Genomic DNA, 19470 nt, shown 5'->3' with positions numbered 1-19470 from the left:
CTGATCAAGCAGAAGTACCTCTGAGAAACTCAAGCTCATGAAACATCTATTTGATAACAGTTTTTAAAGATCTTGAAAGAGCCAGGGCTTTTCTATTTCTGAAATATCCTGGAAGAGCAATTGCAGATCAATTTCTCATATGGAGCTTCTTGGGCAATGTGCCTGCCTCCTTGGGGCTAAGCTTTGTCTCCCTCGGAGCCAGAGAAAGCTGAAGTACAAAAAGTGACAGTTGTGGAGTAGGAGTGTCATTCAGAGACTTGTGCAATATCACTGCTCTTTAAATTCACTTATTAAATTAATAGCTTGTTTAGCAATAATTTATCTACGTAATCAGATTATAGCAAAGCCCAAAATACAAGAACTGTTAATACCAGGATGACTAAGCTGTCCAGTTGCAAAAGCCAAGGAGAGAAACAGGATAAAATGCATGTTTGAAATGTTCCACAATGAGAGTACAGAGTGGCCTTTTTCTGAAGAGTGGTGCGTGCTCAGCAGCTGTCACCGACCTCATTACACTCTGCTGAAATTAAACTTCCTTTTCTGGTGCTTTCCTAGCAGCATAAAGGAAGAGGATTTTAAACTTGCAAGTCATGGTTGCTTAGACATCTTCCTTCCACTGGTAGTCACAAGGACTCAGATGCTGAAACAGTACCTGGTGCTCTGCAAAACGTTGTGCCTAGCAAGCCAGCTTTCTGTTAAGCAGTTTTCACTTCCAATAATTTCACCTGCCCATTTTCACTCACCACTCCCTTTGGGTTTCAACAACTACAGTTCAAAATGAGAGATCACCTCTGGCAAACCTGAAATAGATTAGTGATAAATTGCTTCTCCACCTGCTAAGCTGTTTTTCAGCACATTATTCTAGTCAATTCACTAGGTGATACTTCTGACTGTGAAAGCACAGATAATTGACTGAATGAGGATGAAAGCTTTTTTCCCACAGATAACCATGGTACATTTTTGACTCATTAAAGGATCTTATCTAATTTATTAAACAAAAAACAGATTGTTTACAGTGCTCTCTAAATGACAACTGTAGTTGATTATCAGCAAATACAAATTCAAGCATAATCTATATTTGAGAACTTGTCCATGGCTGCATATAAGCATTGCTTGCCTGTCATCAGAAATTTTGAGCATTTTTTGTTGTATCAGTAAGCTTTCATTAACCTAAAGTAGCAGTGTAAATATTTGCGTCATGCACAATTCAAACTGATGGCTTCAGTGGGACAACATGCACCAATCTGAAACATCATGTTCCCATACCCTGCTCTTGATGTCACTGAAACTGTTCAAGTTAGGCACCAAAAGTGTAGCCTACATTATAATAATTCGCTGTAAAGCACTTTCTTTATAAAGGAGCTGCCATCCCAGTCAGCAGTGGCTTCTTGAGAACGTGGGAGTTCTCAGAAGTTCTGTCTCTGGAGACACACTGGAGGACACCTATACATCTTACCTAGCATTCTCATTCACACTGTCACACATTCACATTCACACTAGACTCTTGCAGGCTTTCAGAGAGAAATAAGATGCAGTGGTTTCCTATTTTCCCTTGTTGACATCATCTTGAATAGCGGTCATGGGTTGATTTTATGCTTTTGTAGACCGTATCTTTATAAGTTTGTCATCTGACAAAAGTTTTAGTGGAATATGGAGAAAGAGAACAGCAATTATATTTTCCTTTATTATTCTTTCACTTCCTTTCTATTTCCCAGTCAAAAAACTATGACATATAAAAGAAAGACAGATGAAATTTTGCCTAAATCTGAAAAAAGAGGAATCCAACTGTTCAGCAAAGTCATGCAGATTGTCTAAAATGGTAAGACTTACAATTTGGTCCTATCTTTTCTGAGACAGCAAAGTTATTGATCATCTATTTAAACAATTTCTGGAGAACACAAAATAGAAAATTGAAATTTCAATGCACATAGATAAAAAACTAGTTGTTTCTTCCAGCTCCATGTGATTATGGCATTCACAGAATCACAGAATGGCCAGATTGAAAAGGACCTCAAGGATCATGAATCTCCAACCCTGCCACAGGTAGGGTCACCAACCTCCACATTTAATACTAGACCAGGCTGCCCAGGGCCCCATCCAATCTGCTCTTGATCACCTCTAGGGACGGGGTATCCACAACCTCTCTGCACAGCTGTTCCAGCACCTCATCACTCTCTCTGTAAAGAATTTCCCCCTGATATCCAACCTAAATCTTCCCTCCCTCTACTTCAAACCATTTCCCCTTGTCCTGCAGTTATCAACCCTTTCAAAGAGTTGATTCCCCTCCTGTTTGTAGGCTCCCTTTAGGTACTGAAAGGCTGCAATGAGGTCACCCCGCAGCCTTCTTCTCTCCAGGCTGAACAAGCCCAGCTCCCTCAGCCTGTCTTCATTGGAGAGGTGCTCTAGTCCCCTCATCATCTTCGTGACTCTCCTCTGGACCCTCTCCAACAGCTCCCTGTCTTTCTTGTACTAACAAGAACCACATCCTGAAATAATAAGAGAATTCAAGCCACCAGAATAATATTTTTCTGCTTGTCTTCATTCTGAATAAAAAATCTCGGTGTGACTGCAAAAACGAGCAACCAGAGGACTGATGAAAGCATTCCATAGAGTAAGTTCAGAATGTAATGATAGAGGTGCATGCAAATGTACCATTCAAAGGCTAAAAGCAGGCCAAGTTCCCAGTGATTTTCTTAACTGATGGGACTAGGAGAACAGGCTGAATCCATAATAGGAATGATATTTATTTCAGATTGGAAAGTGTCTATATTCTCATCCATTTAATTATGCTGTATTGATCACGTGTTTGCTACAGAATTGATTTTTCCCTAATCTCAGTGAACTCCTTTCTATAGGCTCACTCTCTTATGCTTACTACTGTTAACTACATATGTTTTCCAAACTTTGAATGGAAAAATGCTAGAAGAGAAAATGGATGCATATGAAAACCTTCAGGCACTGCATAGTTAGGTCTACAATGGTCCCCTATCTTCTGCACAGTACTTTTGCAGCCTTACAAAAACATCACAATAACCTGAATAATTGCGTACTGTACTAGAACACAAAGTTACAATAAAATTAGTCTTATTTACCTTTGGTGAATTCAAAGAGAAAATATTATTCACTCTCAATATTTTCCAAATGTGAAGAAATAATTGTAAATTGCAAACAGTAAACATTCTGTGTTGAATAACTCTAGGGACCACTTGTCATGCATGCAAAATTTATTACTTTGTTCTTTTTTTCAGAGGCAGGTGAGCAAAATACAAGAAGCACTACAGCAATTATCAAATTGGGTTTGGGAGATTATCTTAAAGACAACTGTTTGGATAGATAAAGGAATATAAATAAAAACACACAGTAGATTTCATTGATTTAGTCCACTCCGAGTATGTAACTCATCTAGATGTTTAAGAACATTTAGATGTGTTGTTTGAACAGCATTCTATGTCTGTCAGTGTTTTGAATTTTAAATTCTTGCATTAGCTTCAGGGAATAGCAGTGGATGTACTCACTTGTATGAGGAAGAAAAATAAGGAACATCAATATAAAAAAAAGCAAGAAAAAATGCATTTTTCAAAGTGTTAATTATTAAGTTATGAAGCAAAAAGGAAATGAATAACCCAATGGTTAAATGAATGATAGTGATGGAGTTCACAGTATAAATATAAATTTAACTCAGAATAGAATACAGTTTTAACAGATATGTTTTCTAACAGACAACTGCTTTTTCAGTTTACAAAGTATTTTTCCTGGATTTCTGAATGCATCGAAAAAACCCTTACCTTAAACCTATCTATAATATCAAAAATCATACTAATTTGAGTAATGACAGCCGAACAACAACAATAACTGATAGATCATGCCTGAAATGGACTGAATATACTCATTTTGCTCTGAATTAGGTTCCAGTCTACAGTAATCGCAAGAAGCTACTCCAACAGGTGTACCCACTGATGTAACATATTGAGATAATTGCATGGCTGAGTGGATTAGATGAATGAGCTTAGCAGGCACTGACTTGTGAGACAATTAGTGCAGTGTTGTGTAGTCTTGTGGAAAACAAGGAGTTTTCCTGTTCTATGGGTTCATTAAAAGTCCAGGAGATTTTGTGCTTACAAGGTATCATCTACCCAGAAATTAAGAAGAGGTACCTGTCTGGTCTATAGGATCTGTACAGTGGTAGGTAAGGGAAAGTTCTGTACCATTAGGTCTCATTTTGGGAAATGCCTAATGGATGAGAAGTATGAAAGAAAATAAATATATCTTGCTTTCAAGTCTAGATATAAGAGCAAAGGGATGTGATGAAAATTGTGCACTCTAATCCGACTGATAATTGCACACAATCAAATATCAGAACCTCGGTCTGTTATTCACAGAAAATAATACTCTAGTTGGATGAATTGAGGACTCAACTAGTCTAAGTAAAATACACTGATGCCAGATTATTTCCTTAAAGCACATGCAAGATGAGGGGCAGTGGATCTTTGTATCTGCACCAAACAGAAGTAGTTCTGCCTTCTTTCCAAAATTCTCGTAAGCAAGAGGTACAAGCCACTGGGATTGGAAAGAGGAGAGGGGATGGGAAAAGGTTAGAACCCAAGGAAGGGACAAATACATTGAGTTAGTCCAACCAAAGAACAAAATTAGGAAAAATGCTACCAAAAAAAAAGGTTAACGTCTTATTAACTGGGAACTCCTCGACGAGAAGCACTGAGGCACACACTTGCCACCCAGATAATCTCTCCAGTGAGGTTTGCTGTCTCCTCAGAATACATGATTGAGACATCAAGAAGAGATTATTGGGTCTGACAAAGTCAGAAGACTACTATCTATCTACTCATTCAAGTTCAGTTGCAGGAGGCTTTAGAAAGGAAACTACAAAATGTTAAAAGAGTAAACTTTACATCTCTTGGAAGGATGCTGAAAAGATCAGGAATGCAAGTAGTGTTCTTTGCCCTCCCATTTGGAAGCTGGCAGCCGGGAAGAAAAAGGAGAGAATGAATCAGGTGAATGATTGGCTTTGTGGATGGTGCCATGCACAGGGCTTTGAGTTCTATAATCTTGGACAGGCCTTTGAGATATCAGGCATTTTGACATCATATGGGATGCAACTGACCAGGAGGGGCAAGAATGTTTTGGACAGCAAACTGACTGCACTGACTGCACTGATTAGCAGAGCTTTAAACTAGATTTGATAAAGGAAGGGGATGGACTTCTGGGTGACAGAGAAAAGCCAGGGAATGCCACCACACTAGAAATCAGCAGGAAAAAACTCAGATTTGTTCCCAAGGAACTCAGAATGGCTTCTGAAGGAGGGTAACACTGCTGGTAGCCACTTCCCATCACATTTGAAAAGTCATGGCTGTCAGGCAGAGACTGGAAAAAGAGAAACATCACTCCCATTTTAAAGAAAGGGAGAAAGGAAGACCCAAGGAACTACAGGCTGGTGAACCTCTGTGTCTGGTAAGATCCTCCAGGAAGCTCTGTCAAAGCATATGTGAGATGAGGAGGTGATTCGAGACAGCCAGTGAAGTTCAACCAAGGGCGGATTGAGCCTGATCAGTGTGATGACCTTTTACAATGTAGTGGCAGCACTGGTGGACAAAGAAGGGCAACAAATGGCAACAGATGTTACCTACCTGGCCTTCTACAGGGCCTTTGGCACAGTCCAACATCACATCCTTATCTCTAAAGAGGAGAGAGAGATTTTCAGATATTTATAAGCATTGATAAGATCTCCTCTCAGTCTTCTCCAGGCTGAACAGCCCCAGAACTCTCGGCCTTTCTTCATAAAGGAGATTCTCCAGATCCCTCATCATCTTCAAATTTCCCTTTGTCAGACTGTCACTCGAAATTCTTTCTCTCTCTTGAATTGAGGAGCCCAGGACTGGACATAGTAATGTGTTCTCACCAGGGCAGAGTAGAAAGGGAGAAAAACCTCCCTGCTGGCCACACTCTTTTTAGAGCATCCCAAGTCTCTAAACAGACGAAGATTTTCTTTTTTTGTCTCCCAATTATATCTATGCATTTCTTATGCCTAATTATGTTTTCTTCGTAAGAGCTTTCCAATAAAATTGAAGCCTTCTACTTAAGCTCTTGTCACACATCTGTGTCATACTTGTGATATCAGTTCAGTTATAATTAATAACCAGAGAGCTTTATGATCTGTCAGTCAACACTTATCTAGGAGGTTTTCCTATTTATCCAATTGAATAGGTATGCATTGTTAAACATTGCATGTATTATTTTCTTATTTTTATATTTGCCTGGTATTGAAGCACTGTAAAACTTCAATTGGTATGTATATACTAAAAACAGGAGAAAAGTACTTCTAAAATCAGGTAGTATTATAATAAAAAAAGGATCTTCCAGCTGGTCCTATCAATGTATGTTCATGTAAGCTTCATATATAAATGAAGTACTGAATTGTTATTACAAATCTTAATGTAGATTGTGCCTCAAATTCCTTTTTGAGTTAATACAAATTTTATTATAATTTACCCACAAATCTGGCAGGAAAACACATTTTGATGAAAGATGAAGAAGAGCAAGGAGATAAATGTTGTGCCATATTGAAAAGAATGGAGTATAAACAATGACAATGTAACAGTTTGAATGTAAATAAAAATGTAAAAATGTAAAAAAAAAACCAAAAACAAAAAGCCCAGGGACATGTCTGACTTAAACATTCACAGTAAAATTTGAATTTGCTGATTATATCCTAGCAATATCTTGTTTTGCACAGATTTCTGTATAACTAAGAATTAATTTTAGATACTCTACAATGGGATTCTAAAATTAAAAACAATAATAACCAACAAGAACCTTAGAGAAGACTTACAAATTCTTCTCTGCCAGCAGACCCATGAGAATGCAGTGTAGAAACTGGTATGTCAGTAACATCTGTAAGAGCTTATAAAAGATGAAGGACGTTGATTATGTCCTGTCACTCTGATGATTTGAATTAATTTATTCTATATCACAGAGTCCAAGTATGAAGAGTTTCCAAGAATACAGACATTGTCGTCAAAGTTTACTAATCCTCTTGAATACATGTGTATTTCAGAAGTTTTCAGTTAAAATGTGACTTCACACTACCAACATGATTCAATATATTTAGTTATATATGTTAATATTGGAAATTTTTTAAATCTCTGAATGATATTGCTCCACCAAGAAGTGAAACCATTCATTTAACAATTGAAATGGCTATATGGTATAAATATTTTCGAGTAATGTCCAATTTCACAAGCATCTGAAATCATTAAGCATGCCTAATGTGGCCTTGCACAGAACTCTCATATAATCTAGAATTAGCAGCTAAGCTCCATGTCTCTATCAAGAGAAACTTCTAGAAAAGAGGCTCAGAAACTCTGATGAAGCTCAAATCAAGTTAGTTATAAGCTCAACATAAATCACGTTGTGCCCCATTTTCTTATAAATGAAAAGAATTGCCTATTGGATGTTCAGGGTGGGTGTACTACAACTTTTTTCCAAATTCATCAGACTTTAAATATTCATATGGATCTGAGCAACTCTATGCGTCTCATGCTGAATCTTTATTAGATAAAACAGATTGTTCATTGCATTTCTTCAAAGGTTCCTACTTTTGTTGATCAACCTTGCAGAAATTTAAGCAGGTATGTTAATCAAACAAGACCTAAGACCAAACTTAAACTCAGCTTAGATAGTGGTCTCAATTTGACACCATTTATGGGGCAGAGTGGATTTCAAAAGCTAGTCTAAGATGCTAATGACATGGTTAGTTACTGCTTCCAAAAAAAAAAAAAAAAAAAAAAAAAGCAACTGTGGATATTCTGGATATCCTGTCTGTGTTTTTATCTTGTCCATCTAAATATTTAATTGAAATTACTCAGAAAGACAATCCGTCTTCTCTTACTTCCCAGCTCCTTTATACATTTTATGGTTGTCACATTTTTTTCTGGCAGACAACAGAAACACTGTTACAGGAGGCAACATAGTTTTGTAAGAATATACAATTGAATAATAATATTTGGAGATGTTAGGTGACTGCAAGTTAGCCTACATACAGGTGCATGTTTATGTAGACAGTGTTAGGTTCCATATCTCCAGATTATTTTCTCAATTCCACATCAAATTGACAAGGTCTAACAACTGTGAAGTTTTCAGTGTGAAAAGCACTTGTCAACATGACTCAGTCAAGGAACATATTTTAAAACATAGAACTCAATTACACTTAGGATGTCGGTGTCCTGCCTAGGACAGCAATTTCAGGTGTGGCAGAAAATTGAATGCTAATGATTTAGAAGTCCTAACTAAGACTCAGCTTTTTAATGAGAGGAAACAGCATTCAAATAAATACCGCTGAATGTTTTAAGACTAAATGCCATACTTAATCATTAGTCGTTAAAGGAAAGTCTAGCAAAAATGTGAAGATGTGAAATAAAAAAGTGAAGAGCTAGCTTAGATTCAGAAGTTTTCAAGTCGTTTGAAAGGCTTGCATTGAATATTCAAACTTAAACAGCCAACGAAATTTAGGCCTGCTTATTCTCCACAAAAACAAAAAAAAACTGATAGTTAACGTTACTAACACATTATATCCCTTAAATCTGCACTTTCTTTCACTCACATATTTCTCTACTGAATAAAGATATGTCTTTAGGTTGGTATGTCATGAAGCTTAAAAGGGTTTTGGTAAATTCTTCCCAAGAACTCATTGTGGCTCAACTTCATTCTTAAGGGAGATTTATCATTCATTTCTTCTAGGCTAGCTTCCAAAGTGCTTGAAAAATATTTTCAGTGTTCTCATTTTGAAGTCTTTTTTTGTAATGTTAGCTATAAAAACTCCAACAAGTCAAATACTAGCACAGGAAGATTCACATGCTGATACAACAAATATCACTGTATTCATTACAAACTATAAATTAGCAGGTTTTCCAGAGAGATCTCAGCAACAGAAGGGTTAGAATTATTGAGGAAACAAAATTAGTTTTTTTTTAAATCTTGGCAAAAGGAGAATATGATGGGCACAGGACTCACTGCAGAACTGGGAGTGATGTTCAAGAAACCATGAAAAAGAGAAGTGCCTGGCTAACAGCGTCTTAGACGAAACATTGAATTTTTTGTAAATCTAGTCTAAGAAAGGTTACAACAGCATCAGAAAAATCTCAGCTTTGCAGATCATCTCACTAGAGACATTGTGAACTTAGAATTGTGGTCTCTGGCAACATCCCACATCAAGTCACACTGAATAAATAGTCTAACATGCATTCCCACTTCTTCCTTGAGGGTGATGTCTGACTTGGTATTACAGCACAAATAGTGTAGATGCATATCAAGCATGCACATGCACACCTCTGAAGTGCTGTGCTGAATAGGAGAGAGCACGAATACAAATAGAAGACTGAGAGGTCTGACACAGAAGAATGAATAAAGCGTTACAAGGCTCAGTTAGGCAATGCTGAACTGTACTCCACATAATGATAATCTCTCCAGCTCTTAATTTTTCTCAGTATCTTGAGATCTCCTTCAGTTTTCCAAGACATCAGCTAGCATTCAACTAAAGGTACAGGGTCTAAGAACTGGACAACATAATGTTGTATGAGCATAGGTGTGTCATCAGAGCCATGGGTGAACTGTGTGTTTCACTAGGTCATTCAGTGACTGTCCATCAAGGGATAAACAGGACACTATTCCTCTGTGGCTTGTTGGCCCAATTAACCAGCACCGTTCCCAGCTTTGGGAAGTGTAATGTGTATAAATTTATAAATAAATATTATTTAGATATTTGCTAAAATTACTTATAAATATCTAAATATCACTCAGATAATTATAAATATCAAAAGGGAGATGGGAGATGGATGAGGCTAGGCTGTTCTCAGTGGTGCGCAGCAAAAGGACAAGGAGTAATGGCCTACAATTTGAACATAGATATATCTGCACTAACATGTGGAAGAACTTCTTCACGGTAAGGGTGATGGAGCACTGGAACAGGTTGCCCAGACAGACTGTGGAGGTATTCAAGTCCAGGCTGAATGCCTACCTGTGTGACATATTGTAGGGTACCTGCTTTAGCAGGGGAGTTGGACTCAACGATCTCTTGAGGTCTCCTCCAGCCCCTGCAATTCTGTGATCCTGTATAACGATAGTAAGTAGCGCAAAATGGATATGTACTGTAGCATGGATGTTTTGCTTCTTTCTGCTTCTCCCTTGCTTCTCTCCCACACCATTAGCACTGGTTATAGAGATACTGGTTTGAAAGTTGTCCTTATACTACTCCTTAGATTGCTCTGACTTGCATCAATGAAAGCTTGGTGCTTTTGGTAGTTTTTGTAACTTTGAATCTGGGGCACATAATGTACTTTGAACTCTTGTAAGGTGTCAGGAGGGAACTCATGATGATATTTTATTTACATTTGCAGATCTTCAGGCATTAGTGTAGCTAAACAGATACATAGATAATGGTGACTCTGTGTATAATAACAGAACATTTTTTAATCTGAAGTTTGATTATATCTTGCCAATGACATAGAATCTGAGCAGAAAAATAATTCTACATACTCATGACTGCCAGGAAATTAAATAAGTATATTTCTTGCAGAAAAAATATATTTAATGATGTACTTTATCCTAAAGACTTGAGAAGTTTATTTACATAAATACATATTTTTTAGCACATATTATAATTGAAGTAGAATTTGTCCAGGTAGCCTAATAGTTATTCAGGCAGCAAGCCCAGAGAGACGAAAGCATAGCCTGGCTATTTCACAACACCACAGGAAAATAAGTGACATGATTTATCATCACTTTATCTCAGTTTTACACTTTTGGAACTTCAAGGTTCAGGGAGCTGCAATGGAACACTGAAGTGATAAATCAAGTACGATATTCCACTCAGAGTGAAAAATAATCTCTATGAAAATATTCTGAAGTGTTCCATAGGAATCTGAGGAGCAGAAGGGGGAGTAATTTGAGTGGGGACATTCTAATGTAAATCAAGCATTGATAATTGTTTTCTTCCTGTAGTCAAATAATAATCCAGAAGCAAAATGATTATAAACTTTAACAAAAAAGTTACCAACTTTTTCAACAGTTTTCTCAAAATTATTTTCCCAAGTTAAGAATCTTTACTCTGCGTTATCTAGAAAAATTCAAAACAAGAAGTTTCATTTTAAAATGCAAAAGAAAGATCTGTCACCTTGAAGTGAAATTCTTTTTCATACCTACAGAAGTGGTATAAAAATATTTAGTTCTTTAGTCTTAAATAATTATCAGCTTTTAAAGAAGAAACATATTAATACTCTCATCTATTTCTATAATGGAATTATCCTCAGTAACAAAAAAATAGCATTTACATGCACATTTGAACCTTTTCCTGTTTTAATTGTTATTACTGTAATCATGCTAAATGTACAGAATGAAATATTTGTATCCGTGGTTAGACTATTGTTGGATTTTAATTCATCCTAGTATTTGATGTCTTTTGAATCATTAAGATCATTTCAAAAAGACTTATTCTAGCAAACTTCTGCTATTTAATATGCATTATAATGTTGGCTATTTTGGGTCATCTTTTATGAACACTGAACATTTTCCCTCAGTTTGATTCCAAATTAGTATTCGCACTTTTAATAGTTGCTAATTAGTAATAGCTAGAAATAATTGCTCATTAATAGTTGCTAGTTAATGATATGAAGAAAGTATAAGCATGTACTTAATTTCATAAATATATTTTTATTTTCAAAACATTGTACAAGCTGGAATGATGTAATAGCTACATGAAAATTATTATGAATAGTTTGACAGCTGAATAAAGTAAGGTACTTATTTAAGTGCTATTAGTTAATCAAGAAAGTCTTCTAGTGGTATTCTTTGTAAACAAGGATATTATTAATCCAATACTGTACATCCTGCAGCTTTTAAAAAGGTCTTGTTTTTGCTTACCTTTAAGGTAATTGAAACAGTGGTCAATTTTTTTAATACAGCTATGAGGTTAATTTGAATAATACTTTCTCTTTTTCTGCATGTTTTTAGACTTTATGCACAAGAATGTGCTTTATACCTTCTCATAGATGGCAGAACTTATCAAAAAGATACCGATTAATGTTGTGCTGGATCCTGATCCAAGTTGACAGAAACAGATGAGCTCTCTCAATGTACCATGAAAGTGCATTTGCTCATACCATATGTATTAGTCACAGTGTATAAATTTACGAGTATTTATCCATAAAGACCAGATTTGGAAATGTTCTAAACATTATTGAAAATCCACTGCCATGGATTTTAGATGTTAATGTACTGCTTCACAGAAATACATATACACGTGTAATAAAAAAGTAAATGCACAGTGTCTCCCACCATGCTCCCTCTCATCTCCCTGCTCATTCCTAGTGTCATTGCTCAACCTTTTCTGCACTACTCTCCAGACTTTTTCTTGCTCCTTCTCCAAGTCATTTTGAAAGACCAACCTCTTCTGTGAGGCAGAGGTTACAGGATTAAAACAAAACTCATCATAAGTCCTTTTATTCAGTCCTTTTCCCTTTGGTTTTTCAATATTTTTGCACTATATTTCAAGCATTCTGGAAAATAAAATCATTTTATGTCTGTATCTTATTCATTTTCAATAGCATATTTGGCAAATATGAAACAGTAAATTTGATGAACCTCACATAAAAGGAGGTGGACAGAAAGTCACGGTTACTGAGTCTACTTGATATTATACATTATATATTGAAGATCCAGCAGATTACTTAAGTCTCTATAATATTTCTTACTGGCTGGATTTAGTTGTTCATCATTACGAGTAATCAGTGAAATTAAATAGGTAAAAACAAGTAGGCCATTTAGACATGGCTTTCATAGTCTAAGGAGAGAAGTCACTATTTGACAGGTAAACTGCATGGATTTAGTTCTGTGGTTATTACACATAGGAGCAAGCACTTATTTTAACATAAAGAAAAAAACTGTTGCCACTCTAACTGGTAGCCTTGTAGTTTTGCATTACTGAGATGGGACTCTTTGGAGAACAGAAGCAAGGAAGAAAATACAATTTTTTATTAAAAAGCTAAGAGAAAGGACAATCAAAAAGATGAATAGCTTCATGCTCTGAATCCCACTTCTGAAAAGTCAGCACAAACTGAGCAGAAGCTGAGCAATTGCCTCAATGGAACAGGAGAATTTGCAAGTATTAATAAAATCATTTTCCAAATCCTACTTTTTAAAGTACTTTTCTGTATAAGATTTTCTCCAGAATGTTTTCTTGGATCCACAATGAGTTAAAACAATATTTATCTTCACAGACAGTTGTGCAGTATGAAATACTCTACTTTAATCCAGTGTAGAAGCCAAAGTTCATGATCAGTCTAATGAACAAGAAAAAAAATCTTGAAGCAGTTTTATCTCATTAACACGGCCAACCTTTCATCTCATATTCTTACGCACTATTTTTAATATCAGGACTGAGCACAGAAGCATGATTGCATAGGCTTTCCATCTCTATCCAGTGCATACAACCAAAATCTTAGGCAGCTACAATACCTGTTTCTTCCATTAAAAGTAATGTGAAAATAAGCATTCCTGATGAGCTGTTTTAGGAAATGTGTACTTAAATAACACCTTCATCATGTCCTTTACAGAAATGTTCATAGAATGGCACATTTACTGCTATATACCAATAATGAGAAGTTATGGGGGGCTTTTAAATACTTCCTTCTTTGTTATTTTTAATGCAAAGTCCTTCTTTTCTTTCTTCCCACTCCTCCATTCAAAAGTCTAAAATATTATAGCCTGCTCTACATCAAAAGACAGGCAATATTTCAATATTGCTAATTAGTTCAGGTACAAAGTCTTTCCTGTTTGTTACCTTAACTTACCCCTGAGAAGCAATTCTTTTGCTTCTCACATTAAAAAACACAGACAGGAATTATTTAATAACATAAAAAAGGAGATATTTAAAAGAAATAATCTATGGTGCAAAGATATAAAAAACAAACAGCATACCTAAAAGAGGTTTCAAATATAAAATTTAATGCAAACATCATTATGTTGTAAAAATAATATTAGAAAGGGAAGAGAACACTGAGGGTTTACCAGGTTTACCAGAAAGGTAGTAGAAAAGCACACTATTTCCATTCTTTAAGTCATCCTCTTATAATCTCACAGCTACCAGTTTCATTAAAATACATTGTAGATTAATCGTTTGAGACATACATGTCACCAGATTTGGCACAGCAATAAAATCCTGCTCTAAAGCACGTGCCCTGAGAAAACACAGGGTACGATCCTGTCAGCTGCACAGAGTAATAACTTATCCATCAACAGTCAATTATTAGACTATTACTAGAGAGAAAATTTGGTGAGATGTGCTACAAACTACAGAGATGAGTGGCTTTGCTCAGGAGAAATTGCAACCTCAAAGGTCAGCAGATAATGCTCGTTTTTCTCTGCCTCAGGCTTTCAGCCTTCATATTTTCCTATCTTTCCCTTGGGAACAGGGTGAAACGACGACATGGATATCAATTCCTTGCACTTTTGATGGAAATAAATCACCCCTTCCCACATGGATTGGGGAAGAGTTTCTAATTATCTACCATTCGATTAAAACAAAGACAGAAAAACAGAATAGAGTGTCTCGTAGGAGAAAGCAAAGGTAACAGTTCTGTGGTGCATTTATTTCTGCCTTGTCCATTCCAGATGGGCATAGAATTACTTTAGATGTTTTGCTAATGCTTTTTTTTTTTCCTTTTTTCACAGACATCGCTATGTGTTTTAATCAATGATTCCATTCTTTTGCCTCTGACTACACCCCATTTTTGTATTGCCACAAGTCATACAACACAGGTAATGAACACAGCCCTTCTTTTCACTCAAATGTTATGCAAGATTAAATATTTACAGAAAACTGTTCAGAAGATTAGTATCACTTATCAGAGCTCCCATGGGGCCACACAAAGTTACAGCACAATCTTTAAGATTCATGTGGGGTAGTCAAAACAGTCTATCTGGTAGGACTGGTGATCTACTGCTCCTTGCAGTGGCAAGGCAAAAAAGGAAGGAAAGAAAACACTCAAACTTAGTGAAGTCAACTCCCGTATGAGGAAAGGCTGAGAGATCTGGGACAGTTCAGCCTTGAGAAAAGAAGGCTGAGAGGGATCAATGTGTATAAATATCTGAAGAGTGAGTAGCAAGAGGATGGGGGCCAGGTTCTTTTAGAGTTGATCAGCAACAGAACAAGGGGCAACAGGCACAAACTGGAACAAGGAAAGTCCTGTCTGAACCTGCAGAAGAACTGCACTGTAAGGGTGGCAGGGCACTGGCACAGGTTGCCCAGAGTGGTTGTGGAGTCTCCTTCTCTGGAGATGTTAAAGACCTGTCTTATCACTTCCCTGCGTCACTTACTGGCGAACCTGCTCAAGCAAGACAATTGGACTCCTTTCTAATCCCCACAATTCTGTGATTCTCCACAGAAATTATTCCTGTTCTTCTTAAATAAGGAAATAATAAACATGAGTGAGACCCATAAAGGACTTAATTCAGTTATGTCTCATTTAATTGTCACATTTGATTCTCAAATGAACTTGACTGTTGACTTCTGAAATATTTCTTAACCTCTTTATATTACAACCTATTTAATTTAATTATCAAAAGCTTTATAAACACTGCATTTCATAAATTTATAATGATACCAAAGAGCTCATCCCTCCAGTCCAGAGGCACTACAGTAATGCACAAGTGCTTACACTGGTGATTATAGTCCTTTGTCTCACCCTGCAAAGTTCTGCCAGTTCTTTCCAACTGTATCAAATAAATACACTTACTGTATAAAAAAGTAGCAGGTCAACATGTACTATCAGAAAGGTCTTTCTTTACCCTTGGCAACTGTGGTGTTAACTTTATACTCCCCTCGGACCACGGGAGGTTATGGTATCGCTTTCAGTGGGAACTAAATTTCACTTGGTTAAACCTTTACTGGAAAAAATTACTTCACATGTGAGACAGTAATACTGATGTCTATGTGTATCCCTCTGGGAAACTCAAATTCCACGACAAATCTATGTTTTTGCTACCTGAATCATAGGTGGTGGCAAACCACATTTTAAATAAACTGTATGTTAGAGCTTAAAAATGTGACCCTCAAACAATAACTCACACAAACGCAGAGAGGATCTCATGGGGGTTCCTGGCAAACCACAGGCTCTGAGTGCTTTTAGAGGGGAAGGAGGTTATCAAAAGAAAGACAAATCTAGCTTCTTTCAGTGCTATAATATAAAGCTGAAAGTTTTGTTATTGATGTTTGTTTTTTTTTCCAAATAAATTATAGTATGGAGACTACAAAAATCTTTCAAAAATGTAGAAAGAGACAAGAGTATGAAAAGGAAAAAACAAACAAACAAACTTGTTTATGATTAACAGGTAAAAACTATGCAGCTGATCCTACACACAATTACATGCGTGACTAACTTTAATAGACCCTCAAGTCAAGCACAAACCCTGAATGTGAAGACCGTAACAATCTTATTTAAAGACTCAAAGTAAGAATGTCATTCTCACTTTGGCCTCCCCCAGTGTAGCAGCTGATGGCAATTCAGGTGGCACAAAATATCCTCGGCAGCTCAAGGCACTTCCAAGCACCCCATCAGCATTCTGTCCTGCATCTGAAGTTATCTTTACTTTCTTGACTCACTTTGTGGTGAAGGTACAAAATTCCTTCTGTTACCCACTTGCAAAATCTGATTATGATGTTTTCTTTCACAAAGATTTTTCTGAGAACTTCTAAATATATGGTGATCACTTCAAGCTCCCTGAAAAAGAAGTATTTGTATGTAAAAGAAGAAAGACAGTACTAGTGGCAACAGCCTTCTCAAATTCAGTGGGTTAATGGCTACAACAAAATATTTCAGAAAAATCAAACAAACTGAAGGTAAGGGAATGCATCTCTTTTCTTTGATGTAAATGTAGGCCTAATTGCAATAGTCATTCAGTGTTGTCAATCAAAGCAAGAAGAACTACACCAGCAGCAATCAAATTTAAATACATTTATAAGAACACAGAATAAAAAAATAAGACATTTTCTGTCTTATCCAGTAAAAGTTTTCCTCTAGGACAAACCTATGTATGAATGAGGACTATATACTTAAAGCCTTCAGTAGTAAAAAATAACAGATGAAAAATTGAAAAGTTTTTCATATTTCTGATTTATTTTTGTTTTAGACTACAGACTCTGGCACTGAGTCTAAGTGCCTCTATTAGCTCAGACAAGACAAATTTTAAAAAGCATTCTCTATCTAATGACAAAGCTTAGTTTATAAAATGTTATAACTTTTTTTTTTTTGTCATCATCTTCAGTAGGTATTATGTTTTCACAAATAGGCTCTAACATTTCTGAGCAAAATTATTTTAGGAATAATCAGCTATAGACAGGATTCAAGCTGTATACTTAAGCCTTTATATCACATGGATATTCTGCATAGCTAGTTGTGTTATTCATATGCAGTCCCCTGAGAGATTTGGGTAATGCATCAATAAGCGTAACATCTAAATGTGAATTGGGATTGCTTTTATTAATTTTTCTCCTCCAAGTATAAAATGCAAATTATGAAAAGTAGAATTTGCATCTTAACTTGCCTTACATATTATCTCTGCTTAGCACCTTAGGAAATTGCCAGATATTAAGTTACAGTCAAAGCTTCACAAATACCATCACAATTAACTGGAATAAGCATAATTTTATTTTACTTCCTGAGTCAATCATGCTATGAACTGTAAGAATCATCCTTTGTCGCATTTTAAAAATGCGTAAATTGTGAGATATAGTTTGACTCTTATCAACTATAAGTAATGTCTGTCTGCCTAAAGATGCATTTGCTTTCATGAAATCCCAGATTGGAAAGCAACCCACTAAAAAGACAGATAAATCAGCATCTCAGCAGTTCAGTGGCTGACTATTTATGCTGCATTTATACTTCATCCTGAAGACATAATTATCTCAGCAACTAATTTAACAGTTAATTTAGCAAATCTTGTGAAATAAATCCTAGCTCAGTTCTCTGATGATCTCGTGGCTACACTACTTTCACTAAGCTTCATATTATCCAAGTTTCCTTAAAAATTTTATTTAAGCCTTGAATAAACTGTCAAAATAATAATAGATGTCTATATAGACAAATACAATTCAATTCCTTTTTCTGCCATTGTACCCACACAAAAAGCGTGAGAGAGACAGTGCTCCTTTTGCCCTAATCTCTACGTTAAACAATTTTTATTTGCATTCTTTTCAGAGTTCTTGGTCATATCTAAGTATATATTTTCATTCCATAAGACTAAATAATTGCCACGTACCTAGCCTCAGAATCCATATATCTAAAATATTTGTGGAAACAGAATCCCTTCATTTGTCATGACTTTGTGTTTACTTAAGATGCTTTTAACTTTAAGCATAAATGGTACATTCTTAGCAGACTTAACAATCCTACAAGGAATAAATAAAATTTAAGATATAATTCCTGTTATGCGATTCCACGATGACTGTGTTGAAAAACACTACAAAATAAAAATTAAAAAAAAAAAAAATTTTTTTTCAAGAAGTACGTAGTGAACCCTCAGGTCCTCGTATTCGGTTTGGAAAGACAAATAGAATATAAGATGATCTAATTCTGCAAAGAGGTATTTTTTCTTTTCATTTAGGGTCTTGTATCAAGTTATGATCTAATAATGTAAAGGCAACATTATGCACTTAACATTTGCTTTATAATTGCTCTTTCATTGCCTAGCAAACATGAAGCAAGCACCAGTGATGTCAGAAAAACTTGCACAGAAATCACAACTAAATAAGCTTTAGTTCGTTAAAGCTAGAACTGTGGGATATGACTTTATCAGATAGCATCTTAAAGTATTTACATCACAGGTAAAGAATCAAATCCTTCTGCAGGTCTGTGCAGGAGAGTTCAGAAACATGGACTCAGTCATGCATTTGCGAAGGTGATTACAATCTGTCATTTGATCCGTCTGCCAAGCAGAATTGCATGTCGTGCTTCCAAGATTTGTGCATCTTTCATGTTTGTGATGGAACGTTTCCAAAGGTGAAGGAGTTAACTTTTCCCCTTCAAAACAGACTGGAGTGGTCTGCTTAGATTCATAATTTTTCGCTAAGTGACACAATACTAGAAAACATTTGGGGCAAGACCTCAATGTACCACAGCTTGAGATAAAACCTTTCATGTCACGAAAGATCTAGCCATCTGTGAGTAAAAATCATAGAAGAAGCTTCATAAAAGTAGACATCTGTACTTACAAACTGGATTACAACACTAATTCTACATTTCCCTACTACTGACAGGCTGAAGAGAAGTAAGAGTTATTAGCCAAGGAAATTGGTTGAACGCTTGATTAGCAGCCAGCAAAAGACATAAGATGAAATTCAAAAACCAAGAACTTAACATAGACATTGAAAAAAATAATCAGCTTACTTTTGTAATTTTCCTGGTAAAC

The 19470-nt window shown here is 36.0% G+C and overlaps 1 protein-coding gene across 3 annotated transcripts in view; it reads right to left on the bottom strand.

Moving 5' to 3' along the window:
* The window catches only part of XRCC4 (X-ray repair cross complementing 4), a 177656-nt gene that overhangs the window by 42598 nt on the left and 115588 nt on the right, over positions 1 to 19470 (bottom strand). The window contains exon 8 of one of the 3 annotated variants that reach the window (XM_085214368.1): positions 5643 to 5691. The exons of the other annotated variants lie outside the window; for them this stretch is intronic. Coding sequence (XP_085070494.1) covers positions 5643 to 5691 — 49 coding nt within the window. The remainder of the gene's footprint in view (positions 1 to 5642; positions 5692 to 19470) is intronic. 3 annotated transcript variants of the gene reach the window in all.

Source organism: Meleagris gallopavo, chromosome Z, assembly GCF_905368555.1.
Source record: "Meleagris gallopavo chromosome Z, MGAL_WU_HG_1.1, whole genome shotgun sequence".
Lineage (NCBI taxonomy): Eukaryota > Metazoa > Chordata > Aves > Galliformes > Phasianidae > Meleagris > Meleagris gallopavo.
Note: the sequence above shows the minus strand (reverse complement) of the source record. Positions and strands in the feature narration are given on the sequence as shown.